This window comes from Protopterus annectens, chromosome 1.part1 (assembly GCF_019279795.1).
Source record: "Protopterus annectens isolate FY-2018-M chromosome 1.part1, PAN1.0, whole genome shotgun sequence".
Lineage (NCBI taxonomy): Eukaryota > Metazoa > Chordata > Ceratodontiformes > Protopteridae > Protopterus > Protopterus annectens.
In genome coordinates this window covers 181,431,786-181,459,103 of record NC_056726.1, presented here as the reverse complement: position 1 = coordinate 181,459,103, position 27,318 = coordinate 181,431,786, and the positions used below count along the sequence as shown (strand labels likewise).

General features: G+C 40.1%; 1 protein-coding gene across 1 annotated transcript in view; it reads right to left on the bottom strand.

The window, feature by feature from the left end:
- TTC26 (tetratricopeptide repeat domain 26) overlaps nucleotides 1-27,318 on the bottom strand; it is a 2,373,990-nt gene that overhangs the window by 441,286 nt on the left and 1,905,386 nt on the right. The window contains exon 14 of the mRNA XM_044073993.1: nucleotides 23,443-23,526. Coding sequence (XP_043929928.1) covers nucleotides 23,443-23,526 — 84 coding nt within the window. The remainder of the gene's footprint in view (nucleotides 1-23,442; nucleotides 23,527-27,318) is intronic.

Here is a 27,318-nt window from a genome sequence, read left to right as displayed (position 1 = left end):
TAGGCTTGTAAAGGCACCAGGGCCATTAGCCTAGTAACTTCCTATGATCTTATGATCCTATGTTAAATAATAAGAACTGCTTAAACTGTCACTAAGAACATTAACTTGATCTTTACCACACCATTTTATGGCATACAGTACTGTATTTAATTCAGCTCATTGTGCTGGCCTGTAATCTAATAAACTGCAATTCCTGCATTAATTATAAGCAATCATAAACCATTTACATACACACATTTATTACTACAGCTGAACTGATCTGATTCTGGAAGTTTACTTGTCTGTTCTTCATACATGTTATGTGAAATTTCTTCATATATTATACACATTTATTTCTTAAGTTGAACTGATCTAATTTTGGAACTTTACTTGCCTGCCCTTTATACAAGTATAACATAGGAAATGAACCTGTGGCTTTAATGACACTGTGAAGACTGGTAGAGAAGGGTGAAGGCTGCCAGCCTAGCCAGATATAATTTTATACATACTTCTATCATTTGTAAATATGAATGTAAACTATGAGCTTGTTGTCTTAAATGTAAAGAAATACTATTACATGTGGAACTGGAAATAAATGTGACAACAGTGCACTCTATTAACCAAAGTAAAGTATGTGGTGACCCTTTGAAGTAGACAGTGGTGCCGAAAAGTCTAGATGAAGAAATTCTTTCTATTGTTTTAACCAAGAGTTAAATTGCTGGATTTAAACATGCAAATGTATTTTTATTGTTCTCTTTCCTGACCAGCTGCAAGATAACAAAAGGGAGATGTTAAGAATGTAAATGCAGTTAATGTATAGCTTGGGAACTCCAGGAAAGTGTAAATGAATGATGTAATGTTTATCAGAACTGCAACTTCAATTTAAACAGAGAGAACCAGAGATTACTGAACATTTTTATCTTGATCATCCAACTCACAGCACTGTCTGTTGTCTTATGTAAGTTATCTTAGACTTGTGTTTTCTTTTAGGGATTAGACTAAGTGTTTTTCTGTGATGTCAGAACTGTACTACTGAATTATTTTAAGTATTTCTGTGTGATCTCTGAACTCTTGACTAGCACTGACTGTGTAGTAGAAAGTACTGTTTTGTGGTTTTAATTATTTATTATTAACTATTTTAAAACCTTTTAACTGTGGTTGGTTTGTGTAGAGATAATTTAAGCTCTAGAGTAAATTGCATATTTATAGTGATTATTGTACCAAGTCACTCTAATAAGCCTTGACTGTTTAATCACATCTACCAATTGGATAATAATACTGCACAGTAATAATTGGACACTCTTTTAAGGGCCTTTGAGTAGCTGATAATTATTAGTTGGATGGTGGCAGGGTACTACCATATAGTCTGGGTAAAAGGGGCACAGATGGAGAACCTGTGCCAGCTCTCCCCAGAAGTGTCTGTGTGGTTGTGTAAACTCTTATCTCAAAGTGTGTGTGTGTGTGTGTGTGTGTGTGTGTGTGTGTGTCAGCTACTTGGGCAGGGACACGAAGCACTGGTTGGACAGAGAGGGTGCTGAAGATTTTAGCTTGCTCAGCTAGGCTGAGATCTGGACCCTACAGCTGTGCCAGTAGGGAGTCTTACTGGGGACCTGAGGAGCAAGGGAGCGACCAGCCCCAGACTGACTGTGATCTCTGTGGCTCCTAAGGGAAACTGTACTTTACTGTGTGTATTTGTTATCCTTTCCTCATATATAAGACAACCTCTCTGGTGTTAGTGGTGAGGATTGAGGCTCCACGATTGCTGGGCCAGGGCACTGGCGTCACATTTGTGACACACAATATTTATAATGCACTCTTTTCTTGCATAGGATCTGAACTTCGACTGTACTGTCACTTTTAAAATGTAGCACTGACTTTTTAAATTATGCATTCTGTAAGCTAGCAAAATATCATTTAATATCTGTGAATGCTTTTTTGTCTCTGTCTGCATCAAGATATTTATGAATTGCAGCATACTACCATAATATGAAGGTCTTAACAATGTCTGCTAAACAAAACACAAAAAAACTTCATTTGCCAAATCTGTAACTGTAAACCCTTTATTATATGAATTAACTTGACTGTCATTTCTGGTATACCCTGCACAGCAAAAATGAATACTGTTGATTTTTTTTCACTGACCACTTCCAGTAAGCCTTTATGAGCACTTCAATTGTGTCACCTGTGTGGACTACTGTACATTCTGTAGCATTTTTATTTTTCTATAAAATGTTGTTACTGAAGCATAAAACAACATATAACTCTGATGACACGTCCATACCTAGTACAGAACTGTTACACTTTGAGCTGTTAGCTGCTGTATTATTTGACCCTTTACATTTTTACAAAAATGCATTTGTGTCCCCTAATAAAGGTCTATTTTTAACTGAAGTTGATTTCTCTGTATTAATTAGTACATTATTCCATATTTTTTTCTGTAAACAATGAAATATTGTAATTTCTTTCAACCTTAAACAATGACAGATAAATAATCTGGTTTGGTGCTGGACTGCCACACACTTTATAGATAAACTGAATTTTTTATAGAACTAGCAACAATACTGATTTGAGCTATGGAATGCCATTCTTTATTTTTTCCATGAAACACTAGTAATAACATTGACTTGATGTAAGGTATGCAGTTTTTCTTTACTTTGCTCTGAAATCTGTATATTATTTATGCTGGTATTTACTTTATCAGACTGATCAAAATCTGCACTCTGATCCCTCTTATTCCCCCTCAGTGCAATATTTGCACTGGCGTCTGAAAACAAACTAGAATTTATTACATTCTGGACATCTGTTTTTGAAATAACGTGAACTTGAGACACAGCAAATGTTTTCTTTCTGTTTGGTCTGGAAATCTGTACATTACGTACACTGACCGTATTTACATCTGTTTTTACCATACTGTGACTTAACTTGGTACCGTGAATTACATGTAAATTAGACTTTATTACTTTCTGAACATTTGTATTTGAAACTGCACTGCAACTTTACTCTGTATTTTGAATTACATGTGACGTAGCATTTACACTGATTTTTGAAGACTGCAAATATGAATTTGTGTTATTTAAGTCTGAAACCATACTGATAGAAGCTGACTCATTCTGTGAATCATGAGATAGTGTATCTGCTGCAGTGTATTTCTGTGATTTAACCCTTTTGTGTCTGGAAACATGCAACATTCCTGAACTAATAAGCTTTTTCTGAAACACAGTTTTTAGACTGCTTTACCCAATTTTTAACTTTAAACCAAACATTGACTAGTATCTTTAATGTAAAAGTATTGGTTGACATGTTTTTACCAGTGACCTTTTCTGATGTATTTAAACTTTTCTGATGTAACTTAGTTAAAAAAAGTGTATGAATTCTTATGTTACTTTATGATTAATGTGTAGCTGTCTGCAGCTTTTTAAACTTTTTCTTGCTTTTTGGCTATGTGATATCACATTCGAAACTTGAAAGTTTGTGGAGCTGGTGCAGTACATTGCTGTTAACTGGATAATGTCTTTTTATGTTCTGAAGGAACACTGTTGATGTTTGTAGGTTTTCTGAAGAACTGCTGGTCTGCAGATGTTCTTTGAGGCTTTTCCTGAAGTAGTGTTTTGAATAAACACCAGTGCTCTGCAATCTGTCTAACAGCCATAATTACTGTAAGTCATCTGCTCTGGCTACTTTCTGTATGAACTTTACATCTGGAATATCAGTGGTGTCTTACCGAAAAGTCTGCTCTGTAAGGTGTAACTCTAGTGTTGTCAGTAGTGGCCTTATTCTGTATGGAGTTCACAGACTCCCATCTGGAAAAAAACTGGTGTGCTGCTGAAAAGTCTGTTATGACACACTTGTGCTGTAGTTACTGATAGACTGAAAAAAAGACTGGAAAAAAAAACTGTTAGTGTCAAAGACTGTTTTTGCTTTGCCATGAAGTCCATTTTGGAGAATACACATAACCTCACTGCTGATAAGGTTGCTATGGGGTTTTGGGACTTACTTTAATTGTTGCCCCCCCTCCCAATCGATGGTAGTCTCGCCACTGAAAGAGTTGATAAGTGTGTAATATACTGGAATCAACTGGAAACAACTGAAATGAGACTGGAATGAACATCTTTTATCTTTTATTTTTTTCTATTTTTTATCTTTTATCAAACTTGTGCTTTAACAACTCCAGTCTCTCCTTTATGGGCTGAGTCTTTTTGTACTTTTCAGAATGAATTCTACCCACACTGTAGTTCAGTTAAGAATGCTTTATTAGATGTTATCAATATCTGAAAACTGTCTCCAGTAACAGTGCTGATAAACAATAACAGGTTGTAGAAATTCTGGAATGCTGGATAACAGTAACATTGCTGATAAATATATCCAAAGTTTCTGCACACTTGACTCTCTTGAATAATATCAACTGAAACAGTCTTTTCCTCCAGAATAGTATGGCTATTTGACCTGACTTCTGTACTCAGACTCAAGTGTCTATACTGCAAAGGACTTTTGCATATCAGTTAAAAAGTTAACAGACTCAACTGACTGTGTCTGAAGTATTTCCTAATAATACCAACACCCTGTAATGTTCTACAAGCCTCTTTAGCCTTGGTTTTCAAGCCTTGTCTTGCATGTGCCTCACAGTGCCTGTCTATTCTTTATCTAGCATTCCACTGCAAGTACACATATCTTTCTCTTGAGAAAGGAACAATCTGTAGCTTTCCCTGAGAACTGTTATTTCTGCACATCTCAAGCTTAGCCAGCAAGATTATCTTTTCCTTTCTACTGAACTGTCTTTCTATGAAACTGAATACATACATGAAAACACAAGTCTGACTCTATATTTTCAGGCCTAGTATTCTACCTTAATGTACTATAGTGAACTCACAAAGAATAAAGTGAAAACCCTCAGGCTGACATTCTGTAAAGATGATGGAATTGCTATTGGATAAAACCAAATATTCTAGTGTGTCTAAAAATGAGATTAACATTGCATACATGAAAATTGACTATTGTTCGTATGATATACTGTTGCAAAGTTATATTGGTTGTGAGGCACTTGTATCTACTGACAACCAGAAAAGTAATCAAGATGTCAGAGCCGTTATGAAATGTTTGAGCTTATCTGTCACTAGTGAAGCTCACTCGTTACCGGGAAAGAACAGTGGAGCTAAAAGCAAAGATAATGCACCTCCAGTGATAGAGGTCATTATAGTACAACACTATGAGAGCAGAGAAGCTGTTAGGGAGACTAGTATATCATCTGATGCCGATTCCAGTGTAACAAGTGCACCTAAAGATGACTTGAACTACCAGTTTTTTCCTACAAGTCTCAACAAAGATGCAAATTGGCTTTCTCAAACTCCAAGAGATCGTATGATACACCAGGGGAGAGTGAAAAGGAAGATACAACAACAGCAAAAAGAGATGTGGACTATAAAGAAAATGTGGAAATAGTTATTAGTATGGAACATTTCATCAAAGCCACTTAATCACAGTGAGTGTTCTTTATTAAATAAAAGCTTGTCGTTTGTACCCTCACAAGCAGCAGGGGCTAAGTGAAGTCATTGTGGACTTAAAAATGTTTGTTAGGACTGTTGGTTTAAATTACTATTTGATAATAGTAATTCAGTAAGTAACTTTAGAAAACCCTGCACTTTCATTCCTTTCAGTCACCCGATTTTAGAGACTTTTAGTAAGATATGCAAATCTGAGGTGCATACTGTAATGAATCAAAAGAATAAGAAATATGTGAATTTGAAAAGCAATGAATGGGAAGCTCTGCAGCATCTTAAGAGTGATCAATCCATTGTTATTAAAGCTGCTGACAAGGGTGGTCCAGTTGTTATTATGGACCGTGACTATTATTTTGATTCTACGAAAAATATGTTACGTGATGATAAGGTATATGAAAAGGTATCTGAATCTTATATAAATGTTATCTCCTCTAGGATTTACAATGCATTATATGAATGTTTACTTTGCAGATGTATTGATTATGATATGTTCAGGTATTTTTTGGTACATGATCTCATCATTCAGTGATTCATGAGCTTCCCAAAATACACAAAGATCCATTATGTCCACCATTCAGGCCTATAGTTTCAGGCCGGGGATGGTGCACTGAACCTCTATCTATACAGAGAAAATGTTAAGACCGATACTAGACAAAAATGAATATATTCTAAGGGACATGAAACAGTTCTTAAATGATTTATTTAAATTCTTAAATGAGATATCTCTGGATGCTAGAAATTTATATGTCACACTTGACGTACACTCCCTGTTCACTATGATACCTAATGTGAAGGGCACTGATATGCTGAGATGTTATTTAGTACAGCAAGGATCTTTAACTCACAGTTCTATAGATTAGTATGTTTGCTGATGGAACTAATACTTGAAAACAATGTGTTTGTATTTGATCAGAAATTATATTTGCAAAAGGAAAGTGTTGTGATGGGTATGCCCACAGCAAATAGTTATGCAAATTTAGTTTTTGCTAAATGGAAAAATGACATGTTTTTAGGGACCTATAGATTTAAATAAGTTATTTTTTACAGGCACTTTGTAGATGACTTGTTTCTATTATGGGATGGCTCTGAACATGAATTATCTTTATTTTTGACCACCTAAATGGAAGTACATCCTTCTTGAGGTTTGATATGAATACCTCATGGAGTGAAATTCATTTTCTTGATGTGAAAGTTTACAAGAAAGCTGAAAACACAGTTTGCACTACAACTTATAGGAAAGGATGTCACAGAAAAAATTATTGTACAGCACCAGCAAGCATCCCAATCACATCTTTAAGAATATAGTGAAAGGGCAAGGGTTCAGGATGTCGAGGCTGAATCCTGATGATGGAAAATATGAGGCTGATTTAAATGACTTAAAAGTTAGATTGAGGGAAAGGGGCTATAAGAACCAAGATATAGAAGGGTCACTTTCAGATATTAATGTCGACAGACAGTACAGTAAGACCATACTTCTCCCAAGAGGTGTCACCCACAAACATTTCTGTCAAGCCCACCTGTGATATGGTACGCATGCCCATGTGTTTTGGGAAGAACACTAATATTATAACAGATGATGTAAAGAATAACTGGCCTACATAAACTAGTGACTTGATCATTAAGAATACTGTAGGAGACAAACCTAAATTCTCTTTTAAGAATAAGAGAAATTTGAAATGTATGCTTTGCTATCCTAAAGATCTGAACACAGATCAACAGAAGGGGGTTACAGTTCCTTGCAGGAAACACAGCTTTTGCAAATATATTGATTCCACTGGGGAATTTATACACCCAGGTTTTAATAAAGTTTTTAAATTTAACACAGCAGCTAGTTGTGCACATCTGATGTGGTTTATTTAGTGGCTTGTTCTTGTAGAATGTTTTATGTAGGCAAGACCAACAGACATTTCAGAGATAGAATAAGAGAGCATATATATGGTATAAAGAAAGGACATATTAATAATGCATTAGCCAAGCACATACATATCTCTGGGCACAAACATACATTCAAGTTTTTAGTTATGGAGAGAGTAACAGCTGGTTATAAGGGGGGGGGGTATAAAGAATAAAACTGAGGTATCTGAAGCAAAATGGATAATCAGACTGCGGGCTGGTACCGCTTAAACCTATCTTGAAAGATAGACCTTTGTATAAATAAGATTGTATGACTTGACACTATATATATATATATATATATATATATATATATATATATATATATATATATGGAATATCTTGTGCTATCACTTTAAATGCCAATGGAGAGAATAATGTATTTGGAAGGAATTTTTCTGATTGGTTGTTGGTCTGATGCTTTGTATTATTTAAAGCATATGTAAGAGTTAAAAACTTTGAACACCTGATAAAGCAGTGTCTCAACTGTGAAAGCGCGTATGTGGTAATTTTAATAAAAGTTTATTATACCACCTCATTGCTTGATTCACTTTTATGGTTTTTTGGACATATTTCTTGGTTTTAAGTGAATAATTTATCCTTAGTGCTACAATTATTGTTGGTTGTTAAAAATGAGATTAACATTGCATACCAGAAAACTGACTATTGTTTGTAAGATATGCTGTTGCAGAGTTATATTGGTTGTGAGGTGTTTGATTTTGTAACTATCAAGAGCAGTGTGATCCCTGTTAGTTTTCGGATACCCAAGATTCATAAAATTTTAATGGACTTCCCCTCAGAGACCAATTATTGCTACCAAATTCTCCAAGATGGAGGATTTAGGCATTTATATTGACATGCATGTTAAACATTTGTTGGCTATGGGGGCCGCTTGTGCTAATGTGGTGCTTGCAGCTTGGGAAAAAAGTACATAACTCCATCTGATTATTTTGTTAATGTGCATGCTTATTTTAGGTTTTGGAATGACATTTTCATTCTATGCAAAGGTAGTTTTGGTCAGTTGAGTACCTTTATTAGTTACTTGGAAAGCAGCAATTATTTTCTGGGTTTCACTTTCCAGCCCTCCCCTACTGACATTAATTATTTAGATATAACATTACTGAAGGATTTTATGAATAGGTGATTCATATCTAATTTATTCCAAAAGAATACCTTTTCAATGCATATTTGCATTATTAAAGTTGTCGCCCAACATACCATAACGAGCAATTGCTAAAGGACAACTGGTGCAAGCCTCCAGGCTTATTAGTGAGGACAGCTAATTTTTTGCACAGGTAGAATATTTGTTGGTGATGTTTAAAGAAAGAAGGCATCCACTACACCTTTTTTTATGTGGTTAAAGACAAAGTTATTGAAGGTAGAAGTGGTAGATTTGAACCCCTGCTACAAGCCCAAGGAATAGGGAACAACAATTTAGTATGCAATGCTTCAGGGGATAAAAACTCGGCTTTAGTTTTGCCATTTGGTAATGACAACCACAAATACAGAAATGCAGTTAAGACTACCTGCGATATGGTCTTTATACAACATTTAAAGGAAAATATAGGTGAAGATCCCACTATAGTGTTTATAAGAGGTATAAATATTAAAAATGGTTAGAGACTGCATCAAAAACTGAATTAATTATAACAAGAAATGGAAAGATGATGATTGTCCATATGTGTCATTTATTGTGGTAAATCTATAGCATGTCCTGGAGCATGTAATTGTGGTAAGACAAGAGTCGTTTATTTAGCTACTTGTACCTCCTGTTTAGCCTTTTATGTGGGTAAGATCAACAGGAGTTTGAAAGACAGGATAAAGGAACAAGTATACAATATTAAAAAGAAGAGAGCTACTAATGCCCTGAGTAGGGAAGCTATTAACTGCTCCACTTTTAATAAATTTATTTTCTTTATAATTGATAAGTTAAATCAACAAGAGAGAGGGGGGATGACACTGAAACCTTACTGGAATTTAAAGAATTTATTTGGCAGCTGAAGTTGAATGTCTGTGTAAAACCTGGCATAAATGATTTTATTTCTATCACCAATGTACTGAAGCATAGGTTAACATTTTATAAAAATTCTATTCCTTATAGTTTTTGCTACAGGCATAGTAAAACAATGTCTTTGAATACTTTTTATTTAGTAGACAGTACTCAAAAATTGAATTTAGCAATGAATACGTATATTTTTACATGTTCTACATGCTGGATGTTGAATTGATTTGCTGTATTGATACTGAAATATATTGGTTTTAATTGTGACTTTAAATAGTTAAATGCATTGTAATGAGTTAATAGCTTGCCTACTCAGGGTGGAATGAAGAAGTACAGGAGAGTATACAGAGAAAGAGGTTGACGAAGAAGAAGTGAGATTGTCAAAGAGATGAAGAAAGTAGACAAGAGTATAAGGAGATGAGGTGCATGGCAAAGAGAGAGGTGGCAAAGGCTAAGGCGTATGAAGAGTTGTATAAAACGTTGGACACTAAGGAGGGAGAAAAGGACCTGTACTGATTGGCTAGACAGAGGGACCGAGCTAGTAAAGATGTGCAGCAGGTAAGGGTGATAAAGGATAATGAGGGAAACGTACTCACAAGCGAGGAGAGTGTGTTGAGCAGATGGAAAGAGTACTTTGAGGGGTTGATGAATGAAGAGAATGAGAGGGAGAGAAGGTTGGATGATGTGCGGATAATGAATCATGAAGTGCAGTGGATTAGCAAGGAGGAAGTAAGGAAAGCTATGAAGAGGATGAAGAACGGAAAGGCTGTTGGTCCAGATGACATACCTGTGGAAGAGGTGTTTAGGTGAAATGGCAGTGGAGTTTTTAACTAGATTGTTTAATGAAATCTTGGAAAGTGAGAGGATGCCTGAGGAATGGAGAAAAAGTGTTTTGGTACCGATTTTTAAGAATAAGGGTGATGTGCAGAGCTGTAGTAACTACAGAGGAATTAAACTGATCAGTCACAGCATGAAGTTATGGGAAAGAGTAGTGGAAGCTATGTTAAGAAGGGAGGTGATGATTAGTGATCAGCAGTATGGTTTCATGCCAGGAAAGAGCACTACAGATGCAATGTTTGCTCTGAGAGTGTTGATGGAGAAGTACAGAGAAGGTCAGAAGGAGTTGCACTGTGTCTTTGTGGATTTAGAGAAAGCATATGACAGGGTGCCTAGAGAGGAGTTGTGGTATTGTATGAGGAAGTCGGGAGTGTCAGAGAAGTATGTAAGAGTGGTACAGGATATGTACGAGGGCAGTGTGACAGCGGTGAGGTCTGCGGTGGGAGTGACAGATGCGTTTAAGGTGGAGGTGGGATTACATCAAGGATCAGCTTTGAGCCCTTTCTTATTTGCAATGGTGATGGACAGGTTGACAGACGAGATCAGACAGGAGTCCCCGTGGACTATGATGTTTGCAGATGACATTGTGATCTGTAGTGAGAGTAGGGAACAGGTGGAGGAGACCCTGGAGAGGTGGAGATATGCTCTAGAGAGAAGAGGAATGAAGGTCAGCAGGACTAAGACAGAATATATGTGTGTGAATGAGAGGGAGGACAGAGGAATGGTGAGGATGCAGGGAGTAGAGGTGGCAAAGGTGAATGAGTTTAAGTACTTGGGATCAACAGTTCAGCATAATGGTGAGTGTGGAAGAGAGGTGAAGAAGAGAGTACAGGCAGGATAGAGTGGGTGGAGAAGAGTGTCAGGAGTGATTTGTGACAGACAAGTACCAGTAAAAGTGAAAGGGAAGGTCTACAAGAGGGTAGTGAGACCAGCTATGTTATACGGGTTGGAGACAGTGGCATTGACAAAAAGGCACGAGTTAGAGCTTGATGTGGCAGAGCTGAAGATGTTAAGATTTGCACTGGGTGTGACGAGGATGGACAGGATTAGGAATAAGTATATTTGAGGGTCAGCCCAGGTTGGAAGGTTTGGAGACAAAGCCAGAGAGGCAAGATTACATTGGTTTGCACATGTGCTGGGGAGGGATGCAGAGTATATTGGGAAAAATATGCTAAGGATGAAGCTGCCAGGTAACAGGAAAAGAGGAAGACCTAAGATAAGGTTTATGGATGTGGTGAGAGAGGACATGTAGGCGGTTGGTGTGACAGAGCAAGATGCAGAGGACAGGAAGAAATGGAAACAGTTGATCTGCTGTGGCGATCCCTAACGGGAGCAGCTGAAAGAAGAAGAAGAAGATTGTAATGAGATAATTAGTCTGATGAAGTCCCTTATGAATTTTATTGGAAGAAAGTGTGCAATTTAGGTCATTTTTCTATTATATTATATTACAATCTGCATTAAAATATTACAATTTTAGCTCATCCCAGTGATCCTGATTTGTTTTATGTTAAATCAAGGCCCCAACTGCTTGAGTAGTTGGTAGCTCTGGTAGATGTAAATGATCCCACAGAACCTATCGAAAAGATGAAGGGAAGTTCACCAATACCCTGCCCAAATTTCCCCTAGCAGTATAAATACCACCTCAGGTCTCCCTGAAAAGAGGATACTAGCCTAGTGGGACTCCTTGTTAACAAAAAGGATAAATAAATAAGGTTACTTTACAGGGGAATCAGGGGATAAGAAGGAGTCATCATCAGAAGTCACTTGGCCTGGGAAGTGAATCTGGGAAGAATATGCCAGAGAATGTTCATTTGAACCATACTGTCTCATCATCCTCTGAGGATGATTCCAGATATCTCTTGTGAGTGGTAGCAGAAGTTGGGACAGTAGAAACAAAATATGAAAGCTTGAGCATCAAGATGGCTTTAAACAGGCTTTGTGAAAAAACATATACTGCTTTTCTTCGGTCATCTGAGGACAGGAAACATTTATGTTTTTCTGTTTTTTCTTCTTTGGCATGATGTCCACTTTAACAAGACACATTATCAACCCCTGACGTATCTCAATTAATGATCCTGGCATTTCTTCTCTTACTAATATTTGCAGAATACCTTCAGGTCCTTCTGAAATGATTAGATAGGGTTTCTCCTTCTTATCAGCATCAATAAGATCATTTCAGACATGCATGGATCAGACACCATACTGACCTCCAGTGGGGTCACGGTAGTGGAAGTCTGAGAAACCATTGTGTGTACCATGGGTTCCAAAATCACAGTAGGTAAGTCTGAGTCTGACTGGGCAGTCACAATATCAAACCTAGGCCTCTTGAATTTCTTCGGGACAGGCAGGATATCAGGAGTGGATGGATCTGCTATTTTTGTTTGGACAAGATGCTTAAGGAGCTGGGTCTCTGGTTTTAGGTATAAAGGAATGGCAAATACTGCAATTTTTGTAACTGTGCTCTACACGTAAATAGAAAAGGAACTGGGTGTGGAGATCCTTGTAGGGAATCTGCCTACCACAACTGCACTTTTCCCTTCGTAACTGACATCTAATAGAATTGCATGCACCAACGCTTTTAAGAAAAAGCAAGGAAGGTTCCCCAAAGGGGCACTTATCTGAGCCAGTGAAGGCAAAAGATACCAATGGCCACATGTAGAACAGAGCGACTGATGTGAGACCTATGTTCACACTGATGAGATAGCCTGAGGTTTTCATGCTCATATGTCTGCTTATGTACCCTTATGCCTGTTGGCTTAGGTCATACATTAGACGTATTGCTCTATTCAAGGTTTGGCTTTGATATACCAGCTGGACATCCAGGTTATATGGTGAGATAACCCAAAAGTTTGGAGTACTGCAACAGGTCTCTATGGAAGGCAGTCCTAAGACTACCCATTCAAAGGTCTTTGTCTATACTTCAGCCAGATCTGATTTTCTTACTATGAACCCAATGAGTCAAGAATTGCAATCACAAAACTGGGATGGTCTATTCACTGCTGAATGCACTGTGTCTGAATCACAGGGTCATTTAAAAAGTTGTAAATGTACACAAATCAACATAAATATCACTATGAAAGCAACTAGACAATAGGTAAGCTCTCTAGGGGCTGTTACTAAACTAAATAGTAGAATTCTAATCCAAAACTACTGTCGCCATTTGAAAAGTGCAAAGTGTCCTGTGAGGACAAAGGGTAGGGAATACCATTAAGCATCTGTCCTCTGTGAAAAAAACAGGGCAGCAGATAGATGTGCAAGGGTAGTGCAGAACTCATTTGAAACAAATATCCTTAGTAGCTGACAAAAATTAAAAAGCTGGGAGTTGTTCTAGTCCTTAGGTTATGCTACCCATGTGTCTTTTGAGCTTTGCCATACAGTCTAGCTCCCAGAGTTTGACTTCTCTAGGAACAGAAACCATAAATATGTATTCACCATACTCAAATGTTCTTGAAAAGACCTTCTGTAATAGGTAACTGTAGATATTTCCTAATTTGGCATCCCTGGCATGGGATATTTTTAAATTTTCTCTCATCTCCCCACTCAGAGGCCTTTACATCTACTGCCAGTGCATGCCATGATGTCACTCTTCATTTTAGGATAGTACACCCAGCGCATATGCCACTAAGTCTGACCCCATCTACTGAATGTACACAACCTGCAATACAAGAAACAAAATGAGCAAAAATGCATTGGTATAATAAATTATATACTTGTCCAGCTTCCAGTGATATCCATTCAACAACACAGGACAGAGAGGCTGTCCAGAAAGAGGAGAACAGTGGGACAGTAATAAACACCCAATGCATAAGACTTACTGGCAGATAATCATATATGATGAGTGAAACTGAGAAGTTATGTACCTACCATAACGTTCCATGTTAGTTGTCTTCTCTCGCCTTCTTTTGGATGGGTTCGGAGCCGAACCTCGGCTCCGACTCGGCCTATACTAAAGCTCGAGAGCTAATTTTACCGGCTCGAGGCAACCCTATATCCCATGATGCTAGGCGGTAACTACCCAGATCTCGTTTGGTAGCTGAGAAACAATAGCCAATTCAGTCTCCCCACTGAGGTGGAGGAGGAGAAAGGAGAACTCCCCAAATATCACTATCTGAAGCTGTAGCTACCCCAGGACCAACTGTCTGGGCTTGGAATAGTGCATGATAAGGTCCCCTAGAAGAAGGGGAAAACCTCTCGGTCTGTCCAGGCTAGGGGGATGGTGGGTGGGACGCAAGAAAGAAGGCGAGAGAAGACAACTAACATGGAACGTTATGGTAGGTACATAACTTCTCAATGTTAAGTTGTCAATCTCGCCTTCATTCTTGTTGGATGGGACCGCGTCCCTAGCACCTTTATCCTGGGTGGCTCACTGGAACAGACTCTTGAGAACGGTGGAACCAAAATTTGCCCTGTTTCTGGAGGCCATGTCCAATTTGTAATGTGTAGCAAAGGTATGAGGAGAGGCCCATGTGGCTGCCGCACAGATAGTGTCTATTGGCAATCTAGCTTGAAAGGCTGCTGATGTAGCTAACGCTCTGGTTGAATGGGCTCTTGGCCTAGAAGGCAATTCTTTACCTCTGAGTTGATAAATACAGGTAATCACAGAAGACAGCCACCTAGACAGGGTTACTTTGGATATCGGAAGGCCCTTTCTACTTTCTGCAAAGATAAAAAGAGTTGATCAGATTTCCTGATTTGTTTAGTTCTGTCCAGATAGTAGCGGAGCTGACGATGAATGTCCAGGCAATGCAGTTTTTGCTCCGCCCTGTTTGAATGATTAGGGAAGAAAACTGGAAGATCAATAGATTGATTCAAATTTGCCTGAGAAGCCACCTTGGGTAAAAAAGACGGGTTAGTTCTTAGAGAAACTCTGTTTTTGTGGAACACTAAATAAGGAGGACGAATGCAAAGGGCATGAAGTTCAGATACTCTCCTAGCAGATGTAATGGCGACTAAGAAGAGTGTCTTCCAGGAAAGTAACTTCAATGAACAGGAAGCCACAGGTTCAAAGGGAGGGAGAATCAAGGATGCTAAAACTAAGTTTAAATCCCACTGTGGTGGGGGGTCTTTGATCGGAGGCTTGAGTAAAAAGATACCTCTGAGGAATGCCTTGCAAAGCTTATGGGACATGATACTGGAGTCCGACAGGCCTATGTGAAAATTTGAAATGGCTGCTAACTGAACTTTTACTGTGGAGGAAGAAGATCCTGAATTAAAAATTTCAGCTAGGAAATCCAAGACTGAGTGTATTGGAGCAATGAAGGGATCTATATTCCTAGCCTTTGCCCAGAAGGAAAAATGTTGCCATTTACTAGCATAGATCCTTCTCGTGGAAGACTTAAGGGAAGCTATGATAGTATCCCGGACAGAATTTGAAATCATTGGAAGCCTGGCTAGGGACGGAAGTGGAGCAACCAAGCTGTGAGGTTGAGAGATTGGAGGGATTGGCGCAGCTGCCCTGACTGATGGGCCAAAAGATCTGGCACTGGATCCAGATGCCAAGGCTGCTCCAAAAGATAACGATGCAGGAAAGGGAACCATATCTGTCAAGGCCAATAAGGGGCAATGAGAATCATCTTGGCTCTCAAGGCGGTAGCTTTCTGAATTATCTGTGTGATTAATGGAAAGGGGGGAAAAGCGTATAGAAGTCCCCGAGGCCAATCGTGGACTAGAGCGTCTCTGGGGGGATGGCCTGGAAGGGGGAAGAGAGTGAAGAAGTCGAGGCACTTGCTGTTTTGTGGTGTTGCAAAAAGATCGCAGCAAGGAAACCCCCACTTCCAAAAAATTTCCTCCGTCACCGATTGCTTGAGAAACTACTCGTGGGGCATGAGAATAGCTCTGCTCAGCCTGTCCGCTATGACGTTGGACTTCCCGGGGATAAGCATTGCTATCAGAAACCGCTGAGAAGAGATCGCCCATTGCCAGAGTCGGAGTGCTTCTCGACACAGGGGATAGGACTTGGTTCCGCCCTGCTTGTTGATATACCATACTACGGACATATTGTCCATTTGAATTGCAATAGTCCCCAGGGGAAGAGAGTCTTGGAGGGCTTGCAACGTCAAAAGCACTGCTCTCATCTCCAGGATGTTTATGTGCAAGTGGCATTCGAAAGGTTGCCATGTGCCATGGACTGTCCTGCCCTGAAAATGTCCCCCCCCACCCAATCAGGGAGGCGTCCGATGTGACTGTGGCGACCGGGGGGGGGGGTAAATGGTCTGCCTTGATGGATTTGAGGGGAGACCATCCACCAAGACAGATGTTTTTTGCAAGATAGAGTTATTAAGATCTTGTGTGTCATAGGGAGCTGTTGGAAGGACCACTGGGAGAAAAGCATCCACTGAAGAAGCCGCATGTAAAAGCGGGCAAGGGGAAGAAGCGTGATGGCTGCCGCTATGAGACCTAATACTTTCAGAACATACCTGGCCTGAATTTTGTTGCTCTGAAGGAGGACGTGAACATGATTTTGAATATCTAAGACCCTCTGCTCTGTTAACTTTGCTGAGAGCTGAACGGTGTCCAAGGTGGTGCCTATGAAGGTAATAGACTGACAAGGCAGACTTTTCGAAATTTAGAGAGATACCTAGCTCTTTGAAAATGTGAATGGTGTAATCTCTGGCTAGAAGAAGTTGACGCCTGGTGGTGGCAGTGAGGAGCCAGTCATCTAGATATGGAAACACCTGGAATCCTTGACGTCTCAGGTGAGCCGTAACCGCTGCCATACATTTGGTGAACACTCGGGGGGCTGTAGTAAGACCAAAGGGCAGGGCTCTGAACTGGTAGTGACTGGCCCCCAGCTGGAAGTGGAGAAACCTTCTGGAGCACCTGTGTATTTTGATGTGATAATACGCATCCTGAAGGTCCACTGAGCACATCCAATTGTCCTTGCCCAGAAGGGGTAGAATGGACTGTAGCGTGACCATCCGGAACCTCGTTCTTTTTACAAACTTGTTTAGTTTGCTGAGATCCAATATTGGCCTCCAGTCCCCTGTTTTTTTTGGTACCAAAAAGAACTTTGAGTAGACTCCGGATCCTAGTTGGTCTGCTGGGACTAGCTGGATGGCTCTCTTTTTTAGCAGCTTTGATATTTCTAGTGCTGCTTGTTCCCTTAGACTGGGTGGAACGTCTGGAAGAGACCCCATTTGAATCGTTGGGGTTTGGATAAAGGGGATTTTGTAACCCTCGGATATAATCGACTGCACCCATTTGTCTTGAGTGAGGGAGAGCCAGGCTTGTGGGTACAGCGATAATCTTCCCCCGACTGCCTCCGAAGGTGGACAGTCAGGCAGCACCTCAGGGATGCTGGAAGGGTTTGTCAGAGAGGGTTTCTCTGCTACCCTGATTCTGCGGACCCCCTCTGCCTCTTGGATGGCATCTGTTGTTGTTGTTCCCCCCTCTGCCTCTAGGGGGGAACTGACCTCTTGCGTCAGGCATGACTCCTTGTGATTTGCGGAACCACATTTTTCCACCCTTTTGACTCTTAGGATATGGTCAAGATGGGGTTGAAAAACGGACTCCTACGGCAGAAAGAGTCTTGCCATCTTGTTTGCATCTGGTCAAAGTATCTTTCACTTGAGGTCCAAACAACACTGAACCATCAAAGGGGGAGTTAGTGAAGGACGCCTTGAAGGGGTCTGTGAAGTTGCAAAGCCGCATCCAGGCGTGACGCCTTAAAGCCACACCTGTGCCTGCGGCCCTACTCGCTCCATCGGCTGCATAGGAAATAAGCCGCATGGAGGAGTTGACAATGGAATTCAGGGTTCCTAGCTGTGAGTTAATTTTGTCCTGAGACCCAGCAGCTGAAGGATCCTGTAGAACCTCACCCAGTTCTTTGAGAATGTCTCTTTGAAGACGGGTGAAGTGGCATAAGTAATTCAGCGACTGCATGGCAAAGGTTGCTGACGAGAACATCCGCTTGCCGTACCTATCCATTGCCCTACATTCCTTGTTAGACGGATGGATAGGCACTGAAGGATCAGCCAGTTCCTTCTTGGTGGCTGCCGCCACCACCATGGCATCAACTGGGACACCTTTAGATAAAAATTGCTTATCCGAAGGGGCTGTTATAAATTTGGAAGGCCTCCGTGGGGTGGGTTCCATCGAATCAGGGGCCGTCCACGCCTTCCGCGCCACCACTTCCATAAGGGGGTCGAAGGGCGGAGATACCCAGGAGGTGGAGGGTCGAGAACCAAAAGCCTCCAGGTAAACCGACTCGTCCTCGGAAGGATTAAGGGAAGACCAGTTCCCCCTCTGTTTAAGGATTTCAAGGATGTCAGAGAAGGAGATATCCTCAGAGGGGGACCTTGGGGATCCTTCCGACTCATCCAAGTCAGTATCAGATGTGACGGACTCAGGGGAGTCCGCATGCTTCCTCTTATGCGGGGGTTAACCTGACGGATCAGGAGAAACCTCAGAAGAGGAGGATATTCCCAATGGGGAAACCTGTGGCGTTGGATCTCTACGGCCGGGGGCGAGAGAGTGGGAAGAGACCTCAGCAGGCACTACAGTGGGAGGAGCTGATGGAGCTGACCGTAGAGCAGGCACTGGGGCCAGTACGCTCCTCATGACCTCGAAGGCGCCCCTATCAGGCAGGCCAGAGGGCTCCCGCTCCGAAGAACTAGGAACCCCAGCCGGCACCGACAGGGACGGCTCCGAAGCCGATGTCGGGGCCAAACTCACCAGCGCCGATGCTCCGAGAGGGAGAATGGGGTCGGACAAGGGTCCGATGCCACTCTCCCCCTCGGAGCCGGCGAGAGAGTCCAAGCGCCCGGATCCCTCCAAGGAAGGCACCATGGGCGAGATCGGAGCAGACGACGGAGCCGAAGGGGGAGGTATCGGCTCCGACGTCACAACGGTCACGGCTCCGAGGAGCTCCGGCTCCGAACACTGGGGCAGAGTCGAAGGAGGAATAGTAGGTTGTATGGACGTAGCCGCTGTCTGACGAGACAGGCTGTGAAGCATTTGGGCCAGTGCCTGAAACTTTAACAGTCTGCTAACCACCCTCTCAAGGTCATGGTCGGAAAGCCTGGAAGACCGAGAAGAATGGCTCAGATGGCTCTGCTCCAAGAGTAAAGGTGACCTCGGAGCCGAATGGATAGATTCCAGAGATGGAGATCTGGACCTCTTGCGTGTGGAGGGCATCGAGATTGGTGGAGCCGATAGAGCCATAGACACGTCGGTTCCAGCCGAAGCCGACTGTGAAGATTGAGTCTTAGAGGCATCGGCTCCGGCCGGAGCCAATGCAGGAAGCTGCGATACAGAGGTTGACTCCAGCCGGAGCAGACCGTGTCGCAGAAGGTGAGCCACCATCCGAAGGCTTACAGCACGGAGCCGACGGTTTGGGTGGCTTCGAAGGCTTCCCCGGCACGGACTTAGCCGGGGAACCTTCGGGCTTTAATAAGCCCCTCAGAATCAACTTATTCCTGCGCTCCTGCAGGACTCTTGGGCTGAATGCATGGCACACAGAGCAAGAGTCCTGCAGGTGCAGGGGTCCCAGGCAATAAACACAAGAAGTGTGACCGTCTGTCAGTGACATCTTCTGACAGCACGAGTCACACTTCTTGAAGCCAGAGACCTTTGTCTCTTTTGACATATTGCTGTTGAAAAGAACAAACAAAATTCTAAAGTTAGAAACACACACACTCAAACAGACAGGGATACTAAAGGCACACACACACAACTAAGAATCCCTGTGAGGGAACTTAAGAAAAACAGAAGGGCCTAAGGCCTAACCTAGGGTGGGGAGTATAACTGGGATAAGGGATAAAAATAGGAACTAAAAATTTGAAATAACAGAAAAACTAGTCTATTTAGAAAATATAATGGGAAAACTAAGTAGAAAAACTAGAATTCTTCTTAATTTTAGTCACTAACCTGTGAGCCGGTAAAAAGAGCACCTCGCTAGCGAAAGCGGCAAACGAGATCTGGGTAGTTACCGCCTAGCATCATGGGATATAGGGTTGCCTCGAGCCGGTAAAATTAGCTCTCGAGTTTTAGTATAGGCCGAGTCGGAGCCGAACCTCCCATCCAGCAAGAATGAAGGCGAGATTGACAACTTAACATCTTATGTTGTGGGTAGCTGTTGGACAGAATCCCAGGCAGTGAAAATTAAAACTACTCAAAATGCTACATTTAGAGGAAGGCCTAAAGGTAAAGGTTCAAAAAGACAAGTCCTGAAGCAGCAGGTTACCAAAGGAGACTCAGATTCTTGAATCATGGTCCAAGCAATAATGCTTGGTGAAGGAATTAATCAATAACTAAGCCACAACACAGATGTGTGCAAAACAGATAATTTTGAAGCAAGGCGTGAAAGCTGCCAATATAAACAGTGGAGTGTCCTCTGACAGCAGCATTCTGCAACAGGCAATTAGACTTCACCCTAACATTTCTGGCAAATTTTAACAATCAATCCCTATTTCTTAATTAAACTGTGTCTGAAGCTAAAAGTGCACCTTACTCATATCTTAAAATTCTCTCACACCTCGGGTACTGTCCGACCAGCATTCAAGCAAGCAGTTATGCTCTCTGCTTTCAGTCAATACTCCTAATGGGCTACATGATTACAGACCTATCTCTACCCTATGCTCTATTACCAAAATATTTGAAAAACTTCTTTACAAGCACTTTAACAACTATGGTCTGTTATATAATACACAATTTGGCTTTTGTAATGCCTTCAGTATATTTACTACCCTGGTAATGGCCACTGATAATGTTTATTGCAATCTAAATATGGTACTTTTTACAGAGCAGGTCTGTTTGTTGACATGGCAATGTCTTTGGAAAGAGTCAGCTATCAACTACACACTTCTCAACAAACTCAAAATACTCAATTTTGGAGATAACACTGCTTGCTGGTTTCATAACTAACTAAAAGACAGAATCTTTGAAGTCCATAGCAATGCCTCCTCCTTTACTGCTGGTAAATTTAATACTGGTGTAATGCAAGAATCTGTGCTAAGTATTCTTGTCTTTTCTATGTCTCTCTTTTTAATGATTTCCCCTAGAATTACCAAATCTTAAATGGATAATGAATTCAGATGATAACTGCAACTGCAGTCCAGTAGTAGCCACTCTGACCTGCAAACTAAGTTGCAGAACAGTTTCATTTACATGGTCCACTCGTAACAAACTATTAATTAACCCTAAGAAAACCAATGTCATGGTCTTTGCCTCAGCCAAGAAATTACCCACTATGCCTCTTATTTCTTAACAGGTCTTAATGGGAACATAATACCCAAAGTCACTGAACAGAAGTCCATAGGCCTAAAACTTGATCTTACCTTTTCCTTTTCACACATACAAATTTTTGTAACTAATGAAGTCCTTGTTTAGTTAAAACTGTAACAAGATCAGTCATCTCCTTTCACCCATTGTTCTCATGGCCATTGCTAAAAATATTTTAATACCCAAACTGGAATATTGCATTCTTTTTCTCATTACATATTCAAACCGCAATACTCACAGAATACAGACTGATGAGAATAAAATCTGCAGATTCATTACATTAGCAAACTATGAGATGCACCAATGCAATTTGTTAGAAAATTCCAATTAGCTTTCACTACATCACAAGGCACTTTTTTTCTAAGAGCTGTTATTTACAAGGTTCTGAAACACAGTCACTGCCCTTCTTTAAATGTAAAGCTACCTTTACAAAACAACCCCTTATGTACTCAGCACACAGGATAACAATTTTCTCTAGTACTCACTCCATTTAAAACTGCTGTAGGTGAGAAAGCCTTTAGACTTGAGATCTGCTACCTGGAACCATTTGCTTACAGACATCAAAATTCTAGAAGCCATTAAAAGCTTCAAAGATGCACTTCTTGAGCATCTCTTTACCGAGTCGACCTGTAACTGCTACCATGACAATGATTAGGCAACTTACCATCCCAGATCATACAACATTTCTCATCCTATTGATGTGGCATCCTATACACACACACACACACATATATATATACATATATATATATATATATATATATATATATATATAGGTGTGGGATCCGTACAGATCCCCGAATGCACTTTCCACCAAAGCAGAAATCACCGAGCATACTTAACCGAAAGTGCTGTTCACTGAAGCAGTACTTTCGGATAAGTATGCTAGTTGTGCTGGTCGTACTACGGTGTGGATAAGGGAAAATTTCCTTTTCCCCACTGTAGTGCGACCTCGGAGTGAGAATATTAAAGTAGGGAGTGTGTGGGGGGTGCAGGGGGGCTTGCCCCCTGCACAGAAGTAGGTTTAATGTTGTTTTTTTTTTTTTAACATACTTTACCGTAAGTGCTTTTTTGGTGAAAGTGCTTTCGGTAAAGTATGTTCTGTTCTAGATCCATATATGTGTATATATATATATATATATATATATATATATATATATATATATATATATATATATATATATATATATATATATATATATATATATATATATATATATATATATATATATATATATATGTATATATATATATATATATATATATATATGTATATATATATATATGTATATATATATATGTGTGTATATATGTATATATATATATATATATATATATGTATGTATATATATATATATATATATATATATATGTAAGTTAATGTATTATATTTATGATTGCACTGTATTTTATCCATTTCTTAGCTTGCTTTTTCTAAGTATACATATATTTATTTATTTTCTTTTTCTATCAAACTCTGACTGGATCTATTAATTTTACTCTATCTGTACTGAATCTTACCGTTATGTTCTGAATTTTGATAAGAAACACTATTATGTACTTTCTGCTCTTTGAGCTTGGGTTGTGTCTGAAAAGGTTCAATACAGCAGTTCACCTTTGTCGATCAGTGAACAAATAGTACATAAATAAATAGGCAATCCCTAGCCTCTAAATGCATTTACTGAAGACAATGACACATTTTAAAATTAAATGACGTAACTTACCAAATATATTTTGACAATGCAAGCAAAGTAAGACAGCATATTAATATCCATGCCGAAGCAAACCAATAAATACTTAAGGGTACCACTATAATTTACTATGACTGCAATGAATTAAGGATGACAGTTTTGAGATTATGGGATCTAACCATCTGGTTCATCATACATGAAATAAGTTACAACACTGCATACTATAGTAAAAGAAAAATGCAAGAAGGGTATAACATGTATTATTCCAACAAAGACATTGCCCCTTATACCCACAACATGTCCACAAAGTCAAGCACACACTTGCCTCTTCTGCTTCTTTGTAATTTCCAGTAGCTGCCTTTGCTTGGGCATAGTTGAAGTTGAAGGTGTCATCACTATAGAAATAACTCTGAAAAATAAATCAAGGCAGTTGCATCAGTACTACAAAATTAGCAGACATAAAATTAAGACATCTCAGCACAGTAGCACATTGCCAGAACAGAGACAGTCTGCCACAAATACTATAATAAGGAATGAAAGTGATTTATTCAAGTGGGTTGAGTGGCAAACATAATCTAACAATACATCATAAAAAGATAACTTAACAATTATTTTTTCATGCTACTTTAATATACTACATAATACTGTATGGTTACAACTTCATGTGTTCTTCAATATGCATTTTTTGCCAGTTACCTGTATGCATTTTGGGTATGAATTCATACCACTGCTGCTAGGTGATTTTCCTAAGCTCCTTTCCATCTCAGTCTGTGGCACTTTATGCAGATTCACTTGTGTGTTTATTAACCCACCAGGCTGGGGTTCTGCAGGCAAGGTATGCAGATTCAAGTAGACATTTAACGTCTCTGGTATGAGGTCACCAGTATCCCTGCCTCCCTGGGAACAACAGGTCTCGTGTAGGAGGTAGTTAAGCTTGAAAACCACCACCACTGCTAGGAAAGATAGGCTTGGTTGCTGAGTTAGGACATAACCCCCTACATAATGTGTCACTTAAGTGGTTAGGACAGGCTATGAACTGAGACCTGTGGCAGATAACCTGCATCTCCACTTAAATAACATACTGTTCTAGATACACTACATCTTAATCAAAACCATACTGTTCCACTACATTTCCATGAGCCCCCAAGCCATCCTGCATGTCCAATGGGGTTTGAACGGTATATTCCCACCAGCAGGTCATCCATAGCCCTCTCTCTTAAGAAGTGTGATCAGGCTGAGTCTTGCCATTCCTTTCCTCCATGACAGGTTCAACAGGCACCTGAACCACTAACCAACCTTCTGTCAAATGGGTTGCAGTCAGTGCTTCATCCCTCTGTGACAACAAAACTGCCTTTCTGCATTACTGTATGGTTATTACATTTTGTGAAAACATTTCTGTATTTATGATCCACCTGGTAACCTTGCTCATGGCTAAAATGAATCAAAGAACAAATCCCTCCTTCCAGGTCAACAAATGAAATGAAATAAACAAACAAATAAGCATTGTCTTTAGCTGGCATCAGCAAGTATACTATCCATATCTGTATAAGAGAGATACTCTAGCTCTGCTCTGCCAGTTAAGAGAGGCTAACTAAAAATAATGGAACCCAGGGAGGTACAACAATAAAATGCACATGAGGATGCATCTCAGAATAATTCTTTAAGATAAGTATTTGTAAAAAAAATGCACTTGTTGAAAGGAAGGCATGAGTGTACCTAAAGCTACAGCCTGACTTGAAACAGGTACTGTTACAGTACTTCAAACAACTGCATTGCCTTATTTGGGGGTGGGAAATTATTTTGACAAAGACTAACATTACTGACAATTAGAAACATGTATTACAAAACCAAAAAACAACTCAAAGGAAGCAGATAATAATGGTGTATACATAAGATAGTTAAAGCTTTGTAAATTCAGCAATTAAGAGGATTAACTAGAACACTTAAAATAAACAAAAAATAAAAGCTATCTATAATTATGCACCTAAATTTACAGTGTTTCCATTATGACTGAGTGCTAAAGCACAGCTGTTAGAATTGATTTTGCAATTTTAGACATTGCGTTTGAGCAAATTATGCCAGAAAATATATTTCAGTTCAGTGAGAATTGTTTCAGACATCATACTGCAATTGCATATTGTAGATCTTAAAGCTCTCAACTGACCTAGTGGACTTAGAAGAAGCCAAGGAAGATGGATTTGAAATGTTCTTGGCCATTGGATCTAAGGTTCGAATCCAGAAGGTAAAGCTTGGATTCAGGTGGGAAAAGGAGATGGCTCTAGAGAAAATTCAGCTGGGGTAATAGGAAAAACAGGTGAATGGGCCCTGCCACAAGAGACAGAAGGGCCCTGGGAGAGGAAGGGGCTAGGGATACTAAGGGTGGGGGAATTAGAAGACTAAATCCAGATCTGCAATAATTGGCGATCAGGGCCAAGGTGGCATCAAAGGACCTGACGCGGCAGACGACGGAGGAGCTGAAGGTCAGGGAACCTTTGAGTCTGGCTGGCCCTGAGTGGAAAAGGATGAGTGTTTGCTCTCTTCCCTGTCCTTGATTTTGGGCCTAGCAAACTCATTTTACTTTCCTTTCCTTTCTCTCTTCCTTCCTTCCTCCTATCTTGCTTCTTACTAGGTGAGGGAGAAGCAGAAGCAGCCGAGGGTTGGAGATGGCCTTTTCATTACTAACTTGACCCTCCTGTCTGCCAAACCTCTGGCATCAAAAGCAGCACATGCCTGGGACTTGATATACAGGTGCACTGCACCCAAGCAATGGACGCACTTGTCATGGGAGTCGTGTGGGAACAGCCTGTGACCACATGCGATGCACTTATTGAACCAGAAGCTTTTTCTAGAATGCTAATACAATTATACAATACAAGGCCAAAATACAAACTAGCAATTAACCTATTACTGCTAATACAAGTCAATGATTACTTTACTACTAGTGACAAAGATAACAAACAGCAACATAAAAGGCTAAAGAAAGACTATTTTTTTTGTCAATAACCACCTAAACACTTAACTGCATATGCTAAAAGAGTAAAAGACTACAACCTTAACATGCTAACACATAAAAACCCTAACATGATACACTGACCCACAAGAACTACAAAGACCTACTGAAATACTTTTGAAAAGCTAAAGAAAAAGGTAGAGGAGGCCATAACAAGGAAAAACTGAAGAAAGTAGGCACTTATCCACAGGCGCTCTCAGGCCATGATCTGCTGGCAATGGTGGCAAACAAGATCTGGGAATAGACAGTTACAGCAGGGAGTTATGGGTAGAGGAGGCAAAACTCCAGGACAGAAGATTCTGAAGGTGCCATCATTGGATCCAATAACCCACAGACTGAAATGGATGAAAAAGACATCAGATCAATAGGGTACTATGGAAAATATAGTTGTGTATAATGTGCACTTATAAAGTATAGCTCTCAACCTCTTAGCACAAAAAATTCTGGCCAAAGCCAAAAACAATGGGGGGACAAAGCCCAAAAAAATTGGGACAAATTTTAAATATTGCTCTTATAAACTTAGAAAGTTGCTAGAATAAACTATTTTGTGTTACCATATATTTTCTGAGATATGCAGTCTGAAACTCAAATCCTTGTCATTATTTAGTGAATTCAAACCTTGCTGATTTGCTATGAAAATCAAAAAAAAAACACATTTTATGAGGAACACACCAAAAATCTGAGGTGAAAATCTGGACAGTTGAGAGGTTTCAATTCCACACTGCTGCAGTAGCCTTTTGGCTATATGGGTTGTATCCTGCCTAAGATACAACAAACTGCCAGCTTCACAAAGCTCTAGCTACCCCTGTCTCTTTAATGGCAAGAAAGTCCTGAAGAGTTCTACACTCTGGCTGCTGACTGGACAGCGCTTTGGAGGGAAATCGGCATCTGAGTGTAGAAATCTTCATGACTTTCTCGCCCAAATATATATATATACTACAAGTATATATACTACTGTGGTGGGTGGGGGGTGAAAGGTAGGTGCAGATACTGCGGCAGTGTGGAATTATGTCTAGGCTTACAAAGGTTCTCTAGGGTCAGTAACCTAGTTATCACCTATGAACCTATACGAACATCTATTGATATGTACTATGTTCATCAGTCTTACTGTTGCAGTAATGCTGGATCCAGGAGTCCCTGGAGAATGATCCTAACAAAACCTGCCCTTGACATGAAGAAGTTGTTCAGTTT